At 45.8% G+C, this 21,218-nt stretch overlaps 1 protein-coding gene across 2 annotated transcripts in view; it reads left to right on the top strand.

Annotated features, from left to right (window-relative positions):
• Window positions 1–21,218, top strand: part of CAPZB (capping actin protein of muscle Z-line subunit beta) — a 159,353-nt gene that overhangs the window by 105,135 nt on the left and 33,000 nt on the right. For both annotated transcript variants that reach the window (XM_004377186.2, XM_023732141.1), the window contains exons 3-4: window positions 2,452–2,573; window positions 13,086–13,199. In XM_004377186.2, coding sequence (XP_004377243.1) covers window positions 2,452–2,573; window positions 13,086–13,199 — 236 coding nt within the window. The remainder of the gene's footprint in view (window positions 1–2,451; window positions 2,574–13,085; window positions 13,200–21,218) is intronic.

Below are 21,218 nucleotides of genomic sequence, written 5' to 3' on the forward strand. Positions count from 1 at the left end.
AATTAAAAAAAAAAAAAAAAGAAGAAGTCGGAGCCAGAGAAGTAAATCAGGGTTCTCTAGTACCAAGTTCTCTGTAACAACCTGAATAATTAGTCATTCACTTTGACACAAAAAAAATTTAAGTGTCAAGGCAAACTTTCAGAGGGTTTTTAATGCCAAGTTAGGATTTCAAGTGACTTAATACAAAAAAACAAAAGTTAATCAGAACAGAACCAGATTGTCTCAGATTCATTTAGTTCTTTCAAAAAATAGTTTAAATTTTATATTTTAGAATAAGATTCAATTACTTGCATTTTACATTAAAAAATAGTAACTGACGTTTTATATTGCAGCTGTCAAATTCCTTCAGCTACATTTTTTGTTTAACTTGCATAATTATTTGCCCAAAACCTGTTGTCATCTAGTCTATTCCAGCTGCCCCATAGGGTTTCCAAGGAGCGGCTGGTGAATTTGAACTGCCCACCTTTTGGTTGACAGCCATAGCTCTTAACCACTGTGCCACCAGGGCTCCAAATTATTTGCCCAGTAAAGCTTGACAGTTCTGTTCCACCAATGAAAAATATGAAGATGTAAGTTGCACAGATGGTTGGTTTCAGAGTCTAGATTGAACCCTAGCCTTGTGATTCTTCCAAGTCTAGTGCTTTTCGTACAAACCTTTCAGAGAAGGTTTGAGGAGTTCATAGTCTTAGAAATCTGTGAAGGCACAAGTATGCAGCATGCCTATTTCTCAGACCAGACGTGCTGTATGTTGGGATTATGTGGCCATGATGGGAACCTGCCTAAGACAATGTGAAACTGAAATCATGGAATGATGTCAAATATTAACCATCTCCCAGAATAGGTAGCACCTGTTGTGAATTTCTTAACACAGTACTAAGTTGTATGATTTCACTGACTTCCAAATATTATGCACTGAATGTTTAATAGTATCACTGGGAAGAATGGATGGAAACCAAATTGTGGGACTGGACTCCCTGATTTTTGTGTTGGTTCCTGTAACACAAGCTGACAAGTGTGCTACTGAAACTTGGCCTGGGTGATGAAGAGCTCTGGGTGTGGCCAGGGACACAACCACTGTTCCTTTTCTCTGTGGCCCTGGATGTCAGATTTGAGTCTGATGCAACAATTAAAAAATTTTTTCTTGTGGGAGAAAAAAAGCCCCCCTCCTTTTTTAGGGGTTGTACACAGGCTAGCGGTGTATGGAGAAGGAATTCTAAAACTAACCATGTTGTATACAGGGGATAATGGTTTGTATATGTCTTGAGGGGCTAAATGACTGATACTGTTCCATGTATAAGAAAAAGACTATTGCACTGAGGCCAAATGTATGAGCTATGTGAAGGGGGTGCCTTCTTTTTGTTGTTCCAGATAGTACTTTACAAGCTGAGTTCTGAAGCACTCTAGGGGTTAGCAGAGGTGCCTTGGAGAGGCCCACGGAGGCTGGGTGGTCTCTGGTGACAGTGTTCCCTGTCTGTGATGATGGAAAGGGTCTTCTAGAGGAGCACGGGGACTGCCATGGCTGTCAGCCCCAATCTGAGCTACTCTTCTGGTTGTCTTTGCCACACGATGTAACTTTTCCACTTGGAAGGGTTATTGGTGCACTTGGCAGCCACTTGCCTGGTAAACGATATGGTGGGGCCTCCACAAATCCAGTCCCTTGAAACGAATAAGTCAGCACATTGGAAATATAGCATGGAAATGACTCAAGCCTGAAGGAATCTGTTTCTAAAAGTGCTGCCATCCCTTCTTGGAATATTTTGGTGGAAACTGATGTTTGAGTTGGGAGGAGGAAACCTGGTTATTAGCAGGGTGATGTGTCAAAGTCAGCAGCATTTGTGCCGGGGTTCAGCCCTTCCTGCCCTAGACCACGGGGCCATCGACTGGACAGCAGCAGGAGCCCGGCGCCATGAGAAGCTAGTGTGAAGCTACCTTGCAGCAGATAGGGTTGACTCCGCGAGCCAGCCTGGTAATGCTTGGCCAGGTGCCTGGAAAGTATTGGAAACTCCACCCAGCATGGGAGCCTATGGGAGTTCTCCAGCACGGGTGGGTTATTCTTCTCAGAGTTCTTTGGAATCCTGCACATTTGAGTTGTTTACCTTCTTCTCAGGACTGCAGCTTTTTCTTTGCCCACCAGAGACCAAGACCAAGCATATGCATACTTAAATTTTGTAGACCACCCTGGTGACTAGATAATTAAAGCTGCACACAGTGTTGGAAGCAAGGCTGTGTTGGAAATCACGCTCCACTGTAATTCAAGAACAGTTTTTTTAATAGAGGGGGACATGTCAGGCACATGTGGAAAAGAAAAGAACAGGCCCATAATCTTGGCAGGGTACCAAGGGCCAGATGTTAAATATACTGACCATAATATGGCAGCAGTTATCGCTAGCCAACCTGAACTTGATGTGTTATTTTAACCTGTCTTTCTATCTTTTCCTTTCTTTCTGCCAGGTTCCCAGTTTATGTGAAGATCTCCTGTCTTCCGTTGACCAGCCACTGAAAATTGCCAGAGACAAGGTGGTGGGAAAGGATTACCTTTTGTGCGACTACAACAGAGACGGGGACTCCTATAGGTAAGGTCGTGTCCGAGAATGCAGCGCGTCAGGCCGCATCCTGGGTCACTCGTTGCTGCCTGCTGCGGGAGCACAAGGGCCACTGAACTCTGTCAGTTTGACAGGCCATCCATCCTTCTTTCTGTTTGTCTGCCTTTCCTTCTTTCTTTTCATCCAGCCATCCAATCAGCCAACAGATTTATTTGTGGAATGGCTCCAATAAGCAGTGGGGATATAACATTGAACAGAAGGCCCCTGCCCTTGTGGATCTTACACTCTAATTAATTATAATTGTGTTAAGTCCTGCACCGGGGAGGTACCAAGGTACCAAGAGAGTATTTGATAGGGATCTTAGTCCTAAAGGCAAGGACAGTCTCTGTGATTAAAGGACATGTGAACACAGCTTTGTCAACAAATATGCAACTCTCCTTTCTCTTTCTTTCACTGTGCTAAGGGCTGGATATGTGTAAATAACCAAGATGGCATTAGCCCCGCCCTCAGTGATCATCTGATCTAGAATAGGAGACACAGTCTGCAGCTGGTTACTGTGTGATGTGATTCATGCATCCAGCACATATCTTGTCAGGGTATGGAAATAGTGCAGAAGAGGTTGTGATTGACTCCAGGAGGGCATCCTGAAGGAAGTGGTCTCTGACCTAGGTTATAAAGGATGTCTAGGAGTTCTTTCTAGGAAAAAAGAGCAGGAATCCCTAAACCAGTCTAGTATTTCCGTGATGGATTGTCTTAGCTAGAGCCAATGCCTTGGAGAACAGTGTAGGAATGCAGTCTGCTTTAACTTATTTAGAACCTGGGCTGGGTCTTGAAGCTTGAGCCTAAAGCTCTCTTCAGAGGGTGGGTCTGAGAAGTAGAAGCAGAAAAATATCTGGAATCAGCAGATGTAGGCTCCAAACCAGCACTGTCCCCTGTTAGCAATGGGGCCTTTAACAAATGACTTACTATCTCTCATACTTAGCGTTCTCATCAATAAAATGGAAATAATAGTATTCATTCGTTCAACAGAGCGCTCAATAGCCTTTTTCTGTATGCATGTACTATGTGGTGGCACTATTCTGAGTCTCTTTTTATGGAACTTATAGCCTAGTGAGGAAGCCAGACACACTTTTCAGATTATGAAAAATGTTCAGGACAATAAAAAGGACAAGGGGAGAGAGAGACAAGATAGATAGACAGGGAAAGCTCTCCCTTAAGTAATAATGTTTGAAAAGAGACTTCAGGATAAGTCATACACAGGTGTGGGTTAAGAACATTTCAGATGGAAAGTCCCTGGGTGTAGATGAGCTTGTCGAGATTGAGCCCAGCAAGAAGGCCAGAGCTGGAGCGTCGTCAAGGGTGGAGGTAAGGCCAGAGGTATGGCAGGAGCCTTGAAGGCCACGCCAGGGGTGATGGGACTTAGTGCAGAGTTGTTGGGGGGATTAAAAGAACACATGTGAAGTGCTGATGAGCACAGAACTTGGCATAAATTGTAAAGGTTTAATACTGACTTTTTAAGAAACTAAGTAAGTCCTGGTGATGCAAACGGTTAAACACTCAGCTGCTAACCAAAAGGCTGGCGGTTCGAACCTATCCAGCGGTCCCTCAGGAGGAAGACCTGGCAATCTACTTCTGTAAAGATTACAGCCAAGAAAACCCTTTGGGGCAGTTCTACTCTCACATCTGGTCGAAATCGACTCGACGGCACCTAACAACACCAAGTGCCTTATAATCCCATCCCTTTCCTGGCTTCATATGGAAGCCAGGTAGATACTAGAGTGGAGATGGGGAGAAGTGGCCAGATTTGAAGTAAATTTTAAAGGTAAAGCCAGCAACATTTGCAGGTGGAATAGGTGTGGAAGAATAAGATGTGAAAGACATTTGTAGGCTTTTGGCCTGAGGAGCTGGAAGGTGGGAGTTGCTTTATGTTTGCAATGTGGAGATGTCAGGTAGACTGTGGGTGTCCAGTCTGGAGTTCTGAAAGCGTGGTCTGGATTAGAGATGTAAATGTGGGAGTCCCCAGCATGGATGGTGATACAGTCCTGAGAGACATTGAGGTCACACAGCCTAAAAGAGGAGGGAGCACTGCCGAAGAAGAGAAGGGGAGCGTGGAAGGAGCATCATGAGCTGGAAGGAGATGTGAGGCCTTGGTGCCTGGGAGGTAGGTAATTCATAGTGTCCCCATTCCAGGATAAGAAATTAAGGTTAAAATTGGTGAAGAGACTGCCAAGATCACACTGCTGATGCTCACACGCAGTTCTGTCTGACTCTGAAGATCGCTCACCACGCTGTGCCGCCTCAGGCTCACCACCCATCGGCAAGCCCCAAGACCCCCGGACACCAGTTTGTCTGCGTGGACATTGCCTTTCCCGTTGGGGTTGCCATTGGCCCCCAGGTCCCGGCTGGATGGCAGCTGTTTATCTCATATGTCAGCTCCTCCTGCCACTGAGCCATGGTCCTTGGGGCCACCCTCTCTCTGCTGTCTCTCCCCTGCAGGTTTTGATGAGTTTCATGGTGAGACAGGTGCTGTTCCCAGAGAGTCCTTTGAACTGCAGTCCCCAGAGGGTCCTCTGGCCTAACGGAGAACCCTGGACTGCTGCAGGGTGGAGGGCTTTCCCTCCCCTAGCCCCAGAGCTTGTTAGGCTGGTTGCCAGAGGTGTGTGCTGAGGAATTGTGACAGGCTGGTAGCTTCTGTCTGTATTTTTATTTGCTTATTTTAAAAAGTAGCAGCTTATTGACTATTCTAGAACGTTGTCATGCCCGACATACAGTAGGCATTCAGTATATGTTTGAGCAAATGGAAACAGTAAACGCTTTAGATTTAGACTGGGGTTTAAAGTTGGCTGTACCTCTCGCAGCTATGAGACCTGGGGCACATTCCTCACCCTTTCTCTTCTATAAAAAACTAATATGCCTAGTTTTTTATAGGATCATCACGTTGAATGAAGTAAGGATGCAAAGCGCATAGCCTGGGTCTGGGTGCATAGTAAGTGCTCAGCAAATGGTAACTGAGATGATTGATCAGAAATGTGCAACAGTGTGTCTGCTGCATAGTAGATTATGCTAATTCCCTTGATTCTGGTGCCTTTTAGGCCCTCATCTCTCCCAACCTGGTGTCTTTTCTCCTCCTACTTTCCTGGCCTGAGCAGATAATTTGTTTTGTAGAAATTAAGAGTTCAGAGGGAATGTATTGTGCTCTGGACTGTGACCCTGCTCTCCTGCTTTTTCTTGTCCTCTGTTCCTTCTACCTAGAACAGCCTTTATGCCTGAATTCAAAGATCTCTCGATGAAGGGAAGGAAGTGGGAATAAAGCAGATATTGGAACATCTTCAGAACATTATTCCTTTCCTTCCCTCATCAACGTTCCTTGAGTATCACTTGCCAGGCCCAAGGCTCGACAAAAGAAAAAGGGAAAGATGTTTAGAGGAGGAGGACGACGTGGACTAGGAAGAGCAGCTGAGAGGCCCTTCTTTGTGCGCTCAAACATTTTTATTCGGGTTAAGGCTTGAGCTTCAAGAAAAGAGTTATCCCAGCAGGTCGGCCTCCAGGTGAGATGATGCTAGAACACCTGCGGCCTCTGTCCTGATGATTCAGGTGGGGACCTCCTCGTGCACACCTGCATTTTCTCTGGGACCTCTGCTGGTAAGGTTTTCCTCAAGCACAAGGCCCTCGGCAAAAGAAAGGAGATTCCTGCACTTGGAGCAGGAAGGAGTCAGTTCCCTGCGGGTGCTTCAGGGCCTCCTTAGAAGTTGTGTTGACATAGCATTTACCTGGGGACATGGAAGATGTGCACAGCTGGTCCTTCCAGCAGATCACAGTGTGGGAGCAAGGGCTTGTGGGGCTGTGGAGGCATCTAAGATCAATAAAATACTGTCTCTGCCGTCGGTCTAGACCAGAAACAGTTCAACTAAGCATTAAGGCTATTATCTACTATTTCTCAGTTTGTGAAATTATTTGCATTTCTTAAATCTCTTAATGCAGTGTGTGATAAAGTTTAGTAAAATATTAATGGTAAAAATCTAGGCGGTGTGTATATAGGTGTCCACTGTAAAATTTTTTAACTCTACTGCATGTATGTTTGAAAAATTTCATAAAAAAAGTTAGAAAAATATTGCATACGTAATGTGTTTTGGGTATGTTCCAGATGTTCTTGTTATTGCTTCGTCTACGAGGTGTGTTCTGGTGGCTTTGCACTTGGGGTGTAAAGAAGCCCCTCCTGGCCCACCTTCAGTGGACACCTCTTGCTCACCACACTCAGCTCTGGGATTCACAGCTCATGCCATTTGAGGCCAAGGATTTTTTTTTTTTTTTAACCCTGTGACCATAAAGGAAATCACAGCCCTAACTAGCCAGCTGGGCTCGCTCGAGGACCACACACAGATCCTAGCATCTAGCAGGCTCACAGCACAGGAGGGAGGGAACTGAGCCCTAGGATTAATCAGTACTGAATTTTTAAACCCTAATATGAGAACTAAATGAGACCTTAGAGAGATCTAATTCGTGGTTTCCACAACTCTTCCTCTTTTGTGAACCTGCAGAACTTGTTTTTCAAAGCTTTTGTGAACAGCTCAATTTGTACCCGTAAGCATAAGCAGAATTGGGGGAAATGGTTCCAGAGTACTGCTGATTCAACCAAGCTAGCTCCTGAAGGGCTCTAGACCACCCATCTCCCCCATATTACAGGCAGGAAAGCTGCAGGAATGAAAATGACTGCCTACATGATGCCAATGGTTAACGCACTCAGCTGCTAACCGAAAGATTGGTGGTTGAAATCCACCTGGAGGTGGCCTCAGGAGAAAGGCCTGGGAGTCTACTTCCGAAAAATCAGCCTTTGAAAACCCTATGAAGCACAGTTTTCCTCTGATACACAGGAGGTTACCATGAGTTGGAACTGACTCAGTGGCAACTGATTTTTTTTAAATGAGCGATCAGGGCCAGAATTACAGCTCAGACCTCTTAACTCTTGGCTCAGTGTTGTTTCTTCTACACTAGTGGGTCTTGACTGGGAGCAATTTGTCCCCCCCCACCCCCCCGGGACATTTGGCGATATCTGGAGACATTTTCGGTTGTCACAGCTGGGAAAGGGGTGCTACCGGCATCTGTTGGGTAGAGGCCAGGGATGCTGCTAAACAAACATCCTACAGTGCATAGGGCAGTCCCCCACAACAAGGTGTTCTCCCATCAAAATGCCACAAAACCTCAGTAATGCCAGGGTTGAGAAACTGCTCTATACCATTGTTTCTGCATCTGAATCACCTGGAGAACTTGTTTGTTTTAAACAGCAAATAGCTAATATTAAGTGTTATGGAGAAAAATAAAGCAGGAAGAGGGCAAGGCTTGGTGGCTACTATTTAACATCCATGGGGTGACTCAGTTTCAGGACCCTCTGCTCGGCACCATGTTGTACATCTTTACTGCATGACTTGGAGCCTTTGGGTTGGTTTTACGCCAGGTGTGATCAGTTTTGCACGTTGCTTCCTTCATCAGCTTACATTCTTCTGCAGAGTGATGGTGGCATGGCTGCCTCTCCACTGCAGCTCGGGCTGGTGCATTAGGCCCTTCCTGGTCTCCTCACTGTGGGTATGGGGTTTTGGAGTGGTCCTTGTGCTGACGTAGGCCTAAGAGCTGCTGATGAGGAGCTCCCCAGTTACAGTGGGTCTCGTAGATTTTTGCTGGTAGGATTCATAGACGTTAGGACAACTCTCTTTTCCTTTTGCCTCAGTACCTAAGATTATGAAAAGTTGAGTGAGTTGGCGTTCGCCCTGCAACAGTGATTCTCAAACAGACCTGTTACCATAGTCGCCTTTGGGTTTTTAGAAATACAGATCCTGGGCCCTACTCTGAATATTTTTATTTAATAGGGTGGGATTCAGGAACCTACATTAAAATAAGTGCATGCAGGTGATTCTGGGACATCGCCCCAGACTTCAGAAATAGAATCCGAGGGCAGAGCCCGGGAACTTGTATTTTAATAAACACCCCAGCTAATTGTTACACTCACAGAAGATTGTTGCTCTGGAAGATGTTGTTTGTTTACTGGACACAAGCCAGAGCTCCAGGGCCAGCCTGGCTCCTGGCTGGACGGACAGAAATCTGATTTTAAAAACTGCCCCTGGGCCAACTTTGCCATGGCCTTGGCTCTTGTGCACCGCTGGGAACTTTGATGTTGGGCGTAGTCATTTGGGCACTGTCACACAGCAGCCAGCGCACGTTATAGCATGTCCCTCCCCTGCCTGGAACACTCCAAGGCTTCTCACCTCACTTGGAGGAAAAGCCAGAGTTCTTACGGTGCCTTCCAAGGCTCTACAGATCACCCCTCTGCATCGCCTGACCTCATCTACCACTCTCTCCCTCACTCATTTCATGCCAGCTCTGTCGTCCTTGATCTTAAATATGCTAAGCAAGCTTCTCCATCAGGGCCTTTGCCTGCTCTTCTCTCTGTCTGGATCTTTCCCCCAGTTACCCACATGGCTTACTTCCTCACCTCCTTCAGATCTCTGCTCAAATGTCACCGCCTTCCCTGACCTCACTTATTTAATAAAATAGTAGCCACCAACCCCCAGACGCTTTCCTCATTTTTTCTCTGTAACACTTATTACTATTTGAAATGCTAGGTATTTTGCTGTTTATTTTGTTTGTTTGTTTGTCTGTCCCCCCTCCCCTTAACCCTGCACTTCTAGAATCTGAGCTCCATAAGGGTAGGGCTTTTGCCTTCTCTTGCCACTGGTATAACACCCACATCTAGCAGCGCCTGGCACATGGAATGCTCACTAAATTTATTGAATGATTGTCTCTGTTTGCTTCTTTCTTATTTACCAAGTGAGTATTGGCCTAGGAGGAAGGTGTGACAAGGCCAGGTCAGTTTCCTTGGTCTCCAGGAGGAATGTACCCAAATCATCCCAAAGAGAGGAGACTTCTGCTTTGTGAAAACATCCAGAACAGAAAAATTATGAAAGAGGCAGAGGGAACAGTGAAAGCCAGAGATTAATTCAAAGTCAAGTTCAGCTTTGAAGGCCTTATTCTGTGCCAGTCTTGGGGCCAGACAGATGAGACCTCGGTCCTTATTGAGAGCTTCCTGGGAAGTGGGTGGAGTGGCTCATCAAGAGCGAAGGCCAACGAAGATGGTAAGTGTCTGACAGACCAGTGAGCACATCATCCCTGGAGGATCCCGGGAGGAGTGCCTTCATCTGGCACGGGTGCAGAGAAGGCTTTCTGGAAGAGATGATACTTGAGCTGATTCTTGCTTAATCACCATTAGTTTTCTACCTGAAAACTCCAGCTGGCTGTGTAAAGCAGCTATTCTTTAGGAGCCTGTGGAGGGATAGGATCATTTCCACATTCATGCCAAGGCCAGGCTTCCCCCAGGGACCTGGTACCTGCAGCCCTGCCAGGTCGCCCCACGGCTCCCACTCACATTCCTGAGGTGCAGCAGAGGGGCCTGGCGGATCTCAGCTGAAAGCGGGGCTGGGGATGTCAAGGCAGAGAGCTTTTCTTTCCTTTTACCCCCTCTTGATATAAAACTTCAAGGTCTTCTGATTTTCTGCACACATTTCCATCCTAACTGTGTTTGATCGTTTGCTTAAATAAGATCCTTATGGTGTGACTGTTGCCAGCAGCACTGTTTGAAACCTGTTAGCTGAAACAAAAAGCATTCTCTGAGGGAAATGAAAGGCCTGACTTTTGAAATCTAAGCGTTCCTGTCCATCTGTCTTTTTTCAAATGGCCTCAATTTAAGCTCTTAAATGTGCTCTGAGTGCCCCTTCTACTAAGAATATTCTGGGTAATGTTATGATTTTTCCCCCAGCTACAATTACCCCGGCTCCAGGACTAACAGCTTGAAATGCTGTTGTCTGTGAGCCAGGAGAAATGTGAGTTACAGGCTTCTTGAAAATTCCTGGCCCCCAGTCTGCAAGAGAGATGGACTCTTGTGTCTAATCAGGTCGCCTTTAAATGAAAGCCAGTTGGGGCAGGTCTTCCAGGCTCACAGGAAGGTAATGGTTGTTTAACCGTGGAAACCAAGGTCAGACCTTTGAGTGTGCTGAGGAGTCTCAGAGGGAGCATGGAGGGAGAAGAAAGGGAATTAAGAGTTCTACTTTTCCACTTCCCGGCAATGGCAGTACCAAGCCTGTTGGTTAATAATGGTGGCTGCAGCACCCTTCAACTGTACCTTTGTCTCTGAGATCTGGTGGGAGGCCTTTGGAGGGTTTTGTTAGATTTTTTTTTTTTTAATGCTTAGGTGTCACTCAGCAGAAAAAGCAGAAAAGAACTCCATCTCTCCTGGTTTTGAGGACCACCAGCAGAATTCCTATGGGTCCTTTCTTCTCCATCCTGTGCTGTAAGGGTTCAGTCTGTCAACAAGCATTTACTGAGCACCGACTCTCTGCTAGGTACTAGGGGCAGAAGGGCAAACTGCACAGGTTCTCTTCTCTCAAGGGACTTGCAGTCTAGGATAGGGAACAGTAAGGATATTATAGACACAAGAATTGACATCTGTATAGGGAGGAGGGAGTGGTTGCTTCTGTTTGTGGGAAGAGGAGAATGCAGGAACTCATTCATCCAATATTTTTTATTTTTTAAATGTGTTTGAGCATGTGGTTGAGTGCTAGGTGCTGGGCAAGCAGTGAAAAGCAAGACAGAAAAGGACTATTCCCTCTTAGCACTTCAGTTCTAGACTTGATTGTCTTAATTAAACTTAAAAACTCAGTCCCTCAGCTAGCCACATGTCAAGTACTGAATAGTCATGTGAAGCTAATGGCTACCATTTTCGATGGCGCAGATGTAGAACATTTCTGTCGCTGTAGAAAGTTCTGTTGGGCAACAGTGTTTTAGAGGGGAGAACAAGACAAGTCACAGGAACAAGAAGTGACATGCCAGCCCAGGCTCAGGAAGGGAGAGGCCTCTCTGTGAGAAGGTGAGGGTGTCCAGCATCAGCTTCACACTGTCTCCAAGTCAGATGGTGTCTCAGGCTGTTCGTAGACTCTCCTGTGCTGTGTGCACAGTCCAGTGTGACCACAAGAGTTGCCTGCTGGCCAAGAGGGCAGAAGGGAGTGTTTCATTTCATTCTTGCAAATTCTGTACCAACGCTGTAGTGGCAAGTTGGGGGAATGGTTGGCTTGGAAATAATGGCTTCCAAAGATCCCTGCAGCTTTGGGGGAGGCAAGGGGGAACTGCTTCCCGAAGGCCCTTTTGGGACATTGAGCTCGGAGACTCTTCCCCTACTTACCCGGTGTGGCCCATCAGCCAGGAAAGCTAGAACTTCTCTGTCTGCATGCTGAAGAGGAAGTCACCTAGCTTATCTGGTTTCATACTTGCCGTGATTTGCTGACTTAGCTGCCTGGTGGAGCATCACTTACCAAGAAGAAAGGTGTTTGTGCACAGGGTTCATCAAAGCTGAGGTTCAGGAGATGGTGATTATACCTGAATTAAAGTTCTCTCTCTCTCTCACTCACTCTCTCACTCTCTCTCTCTCACTCTCATGTCAGTCTAAAATCTACAGTTTCTTTTGTGTCCTCAGTGATGTGAAGGTTTGCTGTCAGCAGGGGAAATGGGAAAGGCAGTTTGGGTTTCTTACAATGGAAACATTGAGATTTTTATGCCCAAGAGCGTAAAGGACTTTTTCCAAATTCCGTATTGTCGTCTTCTCCTCTTTACTCTGTCGCACCTTTTTAATTCCACTTCTTTTCTCTGAACACACAGCCCTCTGAACCCCACCTGCAAGAATTAACGAGCAGATCTTTCCCTTATAACCGCCTTCCCAGTTCTTTCTCTGTGATTAAGTGCTTTCCTGATGTGGCAAAATACATTTTAAAAAATGCAACAAGTCTTTGGACTGGAAAAAGAGAGGCTGGTTCTCATTACTTAGCAGCCTTTATATGTGTGCACAGCCCTTGGATGTTGGAAAAGCTGCCCTTCTGTTCATGTGGGGAGCTCGATCGCTCGGGTTTTCTAATGTAATCAGTGTTTCCTAGTGGAGCTGAGTCCCTTGCCTGCTACCAATAACTGACAGCTCTCTTCTTAGTAGTTACTTGTGTAAGAAGGTCTTTGGAGTGAAAGTTTGTCTAGAGCTGCCACCAGGTCGGGGAGGGGAGAGGGGCATCTGTTTATCAATACAGCTTGAGAACAAAAGAAAATTAGAAAAAGTGAAAGAGCTAACATTTGTTGAACACTTATCTATACGCCAAGCTCTATTCTAGGCACTTGATACACTCTTCTCCTTTGCTCCTCACTACAATCCTCTGGATAGCAAATAGTAGCCTCATTTTACACATGAGGAAATTAGGCTCAGAGAAGTCAAACCACTGCTGAAAGTACACAGCTTGTGAGAGGTGGAGCGTGGGGTTTATACCCCAGTCTACTTGCTTTTGAAACCCTTCCACTGTAGACTTCGAGAAAGCCCTGTTTGTTGACAGGTCCTGGAAAAATCTTAGCTGTAGGTAGTAACTTTTCTTCTGAAATTTCAGACAGCTGGGACTGGGACTCATTGTTCCCAGCCATGTCTCCCTGGAATAATTCATGTTATCTCTGTCTCCTTCTTCCCTCTAGGTCACCATGGAGTAACAAGTACGACCCTCCATTGGAAGATGGGGCCATGCCATCTGCTCGGCTGAGAAAGCTGGAGGTGGAAGCCAACAATGCCTTTGACCAGTATCGAGACCTGTGAGTTACTTACTCTCTTCTGCCCTTTAGCTCTCAATCTTGAGGAGTAAAATCATTAATAAGAGTGACTAGGCCAAGCATTCTCCCTCAAACCTATTACGTGGCTCCCCTAACTAACTGAAATTCTGCACCACCGACAGCAGAATGCTGGGCACTCATTTGATGATAATGGGTCGGTAATGAGATGACTCGGCGGTAGAATGCTACCACATGCAGGCCCGATTGTGTGTTACTGCACGTCATGATTCACAGTAACGGTGGGTACCACTGGTATGACACCTGCTGTGTGCTGGACATGGTGCCTGTACTTTATACACATTGTCTCGAATCCTCACAAGCATGGTAGCTATTTTAGTTTCCATTTTTCAGATGAAGAAATTAAGGCTCGGAAAGATTAAGGTGCTTGTCCAAAGTAAGAAACGGAGTCCCAGAATCATACTCAGCTCTGTCTGTCACTACAAGCCTGTCTGTTTTTCACTGAGCCACATGCCCCAGCTCAGTTGTAGCCTGGAGCTCAGGGGTCCTTATTCCAGACCAGGCGCCCAGGCAAGACTATTTCAGGTCCTTACTTGGTGGGACCTTGGCAGCCTCTCTCTGAACTAATCATTGCTGAATCCTCAGTTGGTCTGAGCCTCAGTCCCTACCTTCAGGAAGTGTTTTTGCTGGGTCTCTTTAGATTCCTACCTCTCCTTTCTGCTCCCATACGATCTTGCCTCCCAGCCACCAAAATAGAAAGAATGGGCACTTAATCAGTTTAGCCAAGGAAAGGCCCCAGAAGGGGTTATCCTCTGAAGTTGTTTGTTTATTTTGTTTTTTGTGGTAAATATGTGTGTGTATATTTATATATATAAAACAATTGCCATTTCAGCATTCTTCACGTGTACAATTCAGTGACATTAATTATATTCATCGTGTTATGCAACTACCACCATTATCTGTTTACAAATTTTTTCCTTCACCCTTAACAGAAGCAGTGAGTTCCCTTTCCCCCTCTTTCCTACCAGTCCCTGGTAACCACTAATGACATATTTTTATTTTGACTCAGCAGAGTCTCATTTTAAATTACATCCATCCTGAAAATATAGCAAAACATAAACTATGTAATACTAATTCAGATGTCTTCAGTCATCTAGGATGGGTCTGCAAACTTTCTTATAAAGGGTCAGAAACTAAGCATTTTAGGCTTTGGAGGCCACATACATTTGTTTAACACTCCTTTAAAAACCACTTTTAGCTCTTGAGTCTTCAGGTGGGCAGGATTTGCGCTAGGGCTGCACTTTGTCCACCCCTGATCTAGGCAGGAAAGTGGAAATAAGAGAGACAAAGTGCCTTAGCAGCTGAAACAGTTGTCAAAAGTTGTTGCTGTTAGACTTGGTGTGACAATTGCGGGTCTCCACTTTGCAGACTGACCAGTTTCTCTCATAGCAGACTTGATGTAACACATTTAATAAGAAAATTCTCTATTTCCCTGAGGAAGAGTGATAATTCTCAGTATGACAGACAAAAAACCCTACAACACTTAAGCAAATGAACCAAATACAAAAGCACAACTCTAAGGAAATGGTGGATGAATGGCCTTAAACATTCTGGTAGCCCCAATATCTCTGTGCAGTATAGCCCAGTGCAATACTTAAAGTTTATAATGATAATAAAAATAACTATCATTTTTATCTTCCGTATCTATCATGTACCAGTATTTTAATTTTTATTGTGGTGAAATAGATATAACTAAATATTCATCACTTCAGTTGTTTTTACTTATACAATTCAGTGATATTAATTATTTTCACTGTGTTGTGCACCAATCCCCACCATCCGTTTACAGTTACACACATTATCTTTAATCCTTACAAGAACATTTGGGGAAGATAGTTTTTTTCGTCTTTACAGATAAGGAAACTGGGGCTCCAAGAGGTTAAATGACTTGCACAAGTCCACAGGATGTAGAGGTGAAAAGCTAAGATTTGGATCCATATTTGACTTGAAGCTTCCACAAATTATTGGTGTTTGTGATTAAAATAAGTTTCATTGTTTAAAGGGTTCTTATATCTAGAACTTTCCCTCATTGTAAAACAGCTCCTTCTCCAGTGAAACTAAGAAATTGACTCATTTGCTATATTGTAGTTTATTTGTAGTTACTTTTTACTGTCTCCTTTTACTTGGCCATGTAGTCAAGAAGCCAATCCAGCTATTAAACAATATTCCCAAATGGAGTCAGTTTCATATCATAGTAATAATATAGATAATAAAATAACCATGATGATAATATAGTTACCAACCAGTGACTGTCTGAGCACTGTGTTAATAGCTTCATGGTCATTCTCTCATTTAATCTTCCCAGCAACCCGGTGAGATAGGGTTATCCCCCTTTAGAAATGAGTTAACATATTCAGAGAGGTTAAATAACTTGTCCAACTTGGCAGAGCCAGCAAGTGGTGGAGCTGGGATATAAAACCACCATTCTCCAACTCTAGAGTCCAAAATTTGCTCATTTTCTTGACAGACATTTGAGGGCTCACCTGCTCAGTCCTGAGATTGCAGCTGCGTACATGCCAGACAAGGTCCCTGCCCCCATGGTGCTCCCATTGTGGAAGGACAGACAGTAGATGAATGCTCAAGTCACTGCTGCAGTGACTGCGTGACAGGGAGTGACTTGCTGCTTTAAGTAAAGTGGTCGTGGACGGCCTTTCGAGGAGAAAATGGCAGAGCTGAGGTCTGGCATCAGGAAGGAGCCACCGTGCCCTGGTCCAGCAGAGGGCTGGTGTGCATGGGCCTCCAAGGTAGGAGCAGGCGGGGCCCATGCAAGGCTGCAGGCACCTCCATCCGCCAACAAGTGTACACCTTCAGACTCTGAAATTGGAAGGTGGATGTGAAAGCTGAGTTTAGGCATATTTGGTCCCTTTTGTAAGTTTACCTTGGTAACATTCCCTGTGGGCCATCTCAATACACCAGGAACACCGCTGACCTTTCAGCTAAGCTTGAAGTGGAAGTGAAAGTTTCCCCTTTGAGAATGTTAGGTAGATTTCCACTCTCGAGGAGAGCTGGCCTATTTTGTCCTATAAGCCTGAGGGGCTTGCCTGGCCTCAGCCCCTTCTCTTCGGGGACTGCATTCAGTGTTTTTATTAATGGGCTACATGCTTAGAATTGGAGGTGGGTGGGAAGGTTCTGATTTTTTTTTAATAGACTGAAATGTTTGGGTTGTAATGACCTTAATAAAATGATTCAGACATGTTGCCTTATGCAGCCATTTAGGGCCGGACCTGAGGAAAAACGTAATTTTGTCTCTGACTTTTCCTCTCTCCCTTTCTCTTCCTTCCATCTCACTTGAACACATATATAACAACATTTGGACAGTCTTAAGCTTGTGCCTTTTTTGGGTCTTGATTGGCCTGTTATCGTGAGCATTCCCCCATTATCATTAACCAAAACCAAACCTGTTGCTGTCAAGTCGATTCTGACTCATAGCGACCTTTTAGGACAGAGTAGAACTGTCCCATAGGGTTTCCAAGGCTGTAATCTTTACAGAAGCACACTGCCACATCTTTCTCCCACAGAGCGGCTGGTGGATTCTAATAGCCGACCTTTTGGTTAGCAGCCAGGTACTTAACCATTGCACCATGACGGCTTCTTGTGTTATCGTTAAACACTCCTCCAAATAATCATTAATGCTTACAGTAACCCTATAGAATAAGTGGGAATTATCTCATTTAACAGATAATGAAACTGAGGTGGTTAACTAAATGAATAATTTCATTTATAAGGATCACACAAAGCTGGTTCCTATGAGGTGGAGGTTAAAGATGTCCCAAATGTCTAACTTCGCCAAGCTGCCGTATGACTCCATCATCTCTAACATCAACTACTCCCTCTTGCCCCAGTACTCTCCCTTCTGTCTTTGGGTTCCCTAATTTGCTGCAGTGCCTCACAGAACTCACGAACCATGTAAAGGAAACGGCTCATGCAGTTGTGGAGGTGGGAAGGTCCCAAATTTGTAGGTCAGGTGTAGACTTCTTCCTGGCCCTCAGTCTCTACCCAAAGGCACTCAGCTTTCTCCCTCTGTGGGCTGGGAATCCCACTGCGCCGTCTCCTGCGGGTCTCTGCTCCAGGTCTCTCTTTGGTGGTGGTGGGTGCTCCTCTCTGCTCTGGAATTGGCTCTTTTAAGGCAAAACTGACCAATCCCCTCTGTGGGCCACAGATATCTTATTTGCACAGCCCCACCCAATCGCCTGGGTGGGAGTCACAAGACCAAGGCCAGAAAGGCCACACACAAAAGTAGTTAATTGCACTGTATTAACGTACCTAGAAAACTGCAAGAGCTGGGATTCAAACCCTCGGGTGTAACCCTTCACGCTGCCTCCTGAAAAGCCTTAAGTACTATACTTTCTGGGTTAATGTATGTTTTAAAGGTGGCTTTTAAGTCTTAATGACCCATATTTCCGTATGCTTTTAAGTTTGGCTGTACTTTTCTCTGAAGGTAAACTGACCTGCTGGGGTGGGGGTAATTGAGAGAGGGATGATGGGATGAGTTCCTGCCACAGGTCTTGGTGGGGATGCAAGCCCCCAAGTGGGGGATTGAGCCGAGCAACCCTAGACCCTGAGGTTCTATGAATGTTTGTAGTGATAGAATCCCAGGCACAAAGGGTACTATTCTCCCCAGCAACAGCAGCATGCAGCTTCAAAGGGGAAAGGAGGACAGGAGAGAGTGTGGGGTCTCCAGGTGGTGCCCACAGAGGCGGGCAGGGCAGGGAAATCCCTTCATCCCCATGCATTTGAAGAGTACAGGGAGGCCAGGTTCTTCCATGTGACAGGAACCTCAGCCCACTGAAGGGATGGTGGTCAGATCTGTTATTTAGGGCACTGGAGCTGTCAGTTTTAAACCACCCAGTGTTATCAGAATGTACTGAGGAACACTCCCTCCTGAGACCAGATGTGAGGAACATTTTCTCAGCTGGACCACACATGATGAGCCAACCTATTTCTGTTCTAATAATCATGAAAGCAAACTTTTTTTTTTTTTTTTTTAAACAACATGGTACGTTGCTCACCCCAGAAGTTCCCATTCTTACAGTGCCTCATGAGGCTGTTAGTGGCCACATCAGTGACAGTGAAGGAGCCTAGACACGAGCTCTTCCCCATGGTTTGGTGCAGAGGGGAGCCAGCCAGGAGCTAGGAGGCCTTGTCTCTGCCTTGAGCAGTACCGACCAGTTGTTATACTGGGTTTTCATGGCGTGGAGGGGGGAGTAGGACATGCCTTTCTCTTTGTCCTTCATTCCTGCCCTAACCCCACATAAATGCCTTCTGTAGAAAGACTCATTTGTTTCACCCCCAGTGAGTGAAGTTACAGAGATCTTCTGTGGATTCTTCTACCTGTCAGTGTTTGCCTTCCTTTCATGTTGGCAAACGGGCTCAGGCAAAGGTCGCTTAGTGAGAGGAGGCATTCCACCCAGCACTGCCTCCCATCTGCTGGCTTCAGTCACTCCAGGCCACTGTACGAGGTGCTAGAAGACAGCCTGTGTCCCAGGTGTGAGGAGAGATACCCAGAGCCCCACGCAGATGTACTCTTTCCAGAAAGAAGAAAGAGTAATGAAAATAACTGCCATCTTGAGAGCAGGGCAAGACGTGATAGATGAGACTGCTGTTTTCACCCCACTCCAAAATAAACCCCCCACGGGAGACTGAGGAATTTGAACAGCAGACTCATCACCTGTGTTGACCCTGTCTTTGGTTCCTGATGACCCCAGATGTTTCTGAGTTCTTAGATCCTGATGAATCACAGATCAGGACCATGTTTGACTTGTGCCCCAGTCTCTTGACCACTCACTCCTGAGTTCGGCCTCGTCGGGGCTCGGAATCGTCTTGTGAAGGCTGTGCTGTAATGAACTTACAGTGGGCTTCTTTCTTATTTTATGGACTGGGAGTGGGAAGGACCCTCACTTTATACTGGGAGGGCCATACTGAACTTTGTTCACAGCAACATTATTTTTTTGTTATCTTCTGAAGTGCTAGAGATTTGACCAAAACCAGGAAAAAAGAGGCCCCTAATGGGGGCAGTGGTGGTTCAGTGGTAGAATTCTCACCTTCCATGCAAGAATACTGGGTTCAGTTTCTGACCAACACACCTCATGTGCAGCCACCACCCATCTGCCAGTGGAGACTTCCATGTTGCTATGATGCTGAACAGGTTTCAGTGGAGCTTCCATACTAAGAAGGACTAGGAAGAAAGGCCTGGTGGTCTATTCCAAAACTCAGCCAGTGCAGACCCTATGGATTACAATGGTTCAGTCCACAACCAGTCATAGGGATGGCACAGGACCAGGCAGCATTTTGTTCCTCATGCATGGAGTCGACATGAGTTGTGGGCTGACTCAGAAGCAGCTAATAACAACAACAGTACCCTTTCTGGCCACCCTCCCCGCTTACCGCATTGGCTTATGCATAAAGACTGTAGAAATCAATGTGTGTTGTCATATCATTAGGGAGGCATAGCCCCTGCACCCACTGCAGTGCCTGTATGCACAGTAATGAGCAAAGTCTCTTGGTTCCCCTTCCTCCTTAACTTGTTATAGGCCTTATTCTTAGATTGCTTGCTGTTCTTGTAAAGATGAATGAAAGGACACATCAGTGAAAGAGATGTTAGTGAGTGTGCAGAGACTTAGAGCTGAAACATAAGCTATGCCAGGCATCCTAATACAGGCACCATTCCTTTCCAGAGAGGCAGTGCTTATGTCCCCAGGGTCTTCTCTCTGCTACCAGAGAGAGAAAATCTTCTTCATGAGCATCCTGAAGGGAAGACTTGGATTCCGTCCTCGGGCTCTGGGCTTTGATCCCAGGTCTGTAAAGGTTTTGGGAATTGGAAGGAATCATTAGCACATGGAATTGATATGGTCAGAGTGACGGAGCTGGGGCCAGAGGATGAGTTCACTAGCAGGCCTTCCTGGGTTGTAACTCCTGTAGGGATGTAGCATCCTCTTCTCCCCTGTCTTGTGCACGGCATCTGTCAATTTTGGATGAATAGTTCTAGCAATTAGGAATGTGACTCAGTCCCCAAGATGGACAGAAGGTGAGTAGTGGTCCAGGGAGACGAGTTGTGTCCAGCACGATTCCCTTTGAGGTCCGTCCATTCTTTGTTTACCCTTACTCCTCATTATCTTGCTATTACATTTCTTCCTACCCTCCCACCGTCCCGCCCCCTCCCACATTTATGGATTACTTCTTTGCCATCAAAAGTCAGTGGCAGAAAAGGATCATGGTGGTAATTTTCCCCCAAGAAAATAACTGTCAAGCAGGTGCTGATAGTACTACCCAAACCACTGTTTTTGGATCAAAATAGTCAGTTTGCTGGAAATGCTTAGTAGGTGACAGACACATTTTTCTGGAGTGCTGGGGCTGGGCAAGGTTATTATCCTGAATTTCATCACTTCTCTTCCCCAAGCCCTCCCACCCTCGTCCCCAATATCTAGGCTCCTCTTCAGTCTTCTCTACAAAGCCCTGGAGGTGGTTTTCTACCTCTAATTCATGGACCAGGCTCAGGCCAGGAAATGTCATTAGATCTTAGCACCTGGGAGGGTGGGGAAAGGTAGCTGAAAGGGCGAACTCTTGGGTGGCTGGTGCGTGGTATCACTTAACATTCTTTCTTGGCAGGGTTGACTCACTGCTTTTTTAAGCCCAAGCCTAGTATAGCTCATCAGTCACAAAACCTCATCACTTGACCTAAGTGATCCATCTTTTTTGGAGAGACTTAGAAGCAGAGCCTCTGATGTTGGGTAAGCACTTGCAGCTGCCAGGGAAATGTCTTACTTGCAGTATGAGCCACCAGTTGGCTGAATGAACCCCAAGATCAGCACTTTGATTTTTCAGGTTCCCGGATAAGACGGGAAACCTTCCCTGCTCCAGCTTTTACGTTGGGTCTCGCCGTTGCCTTTGTCAGCCCAGGCTCTGCCCAAGACCAGATGTTGTAACCAAAGGGGCTGGCACCACTTTCTTCCAAAGATGATTACTCCCATCTGCACCAGACATCTT

This window comes from Trichechus manatus, unplaced genomic scaffold, assembly GCF_000243295.1.
Source record: "Trichechus manatus latirostris isolate Lorelei unplaced genomic scaffold, TriManLat1.0 scaffold00048, whole genome shotgun sequence".
NCBI classification, from domain to species: domain Eukaryota; kingdom Metazoa; phylum Chordata; class Mammalia; order Sirenia; family Trichechidae; genus Trichechus; species Trichechus manatus.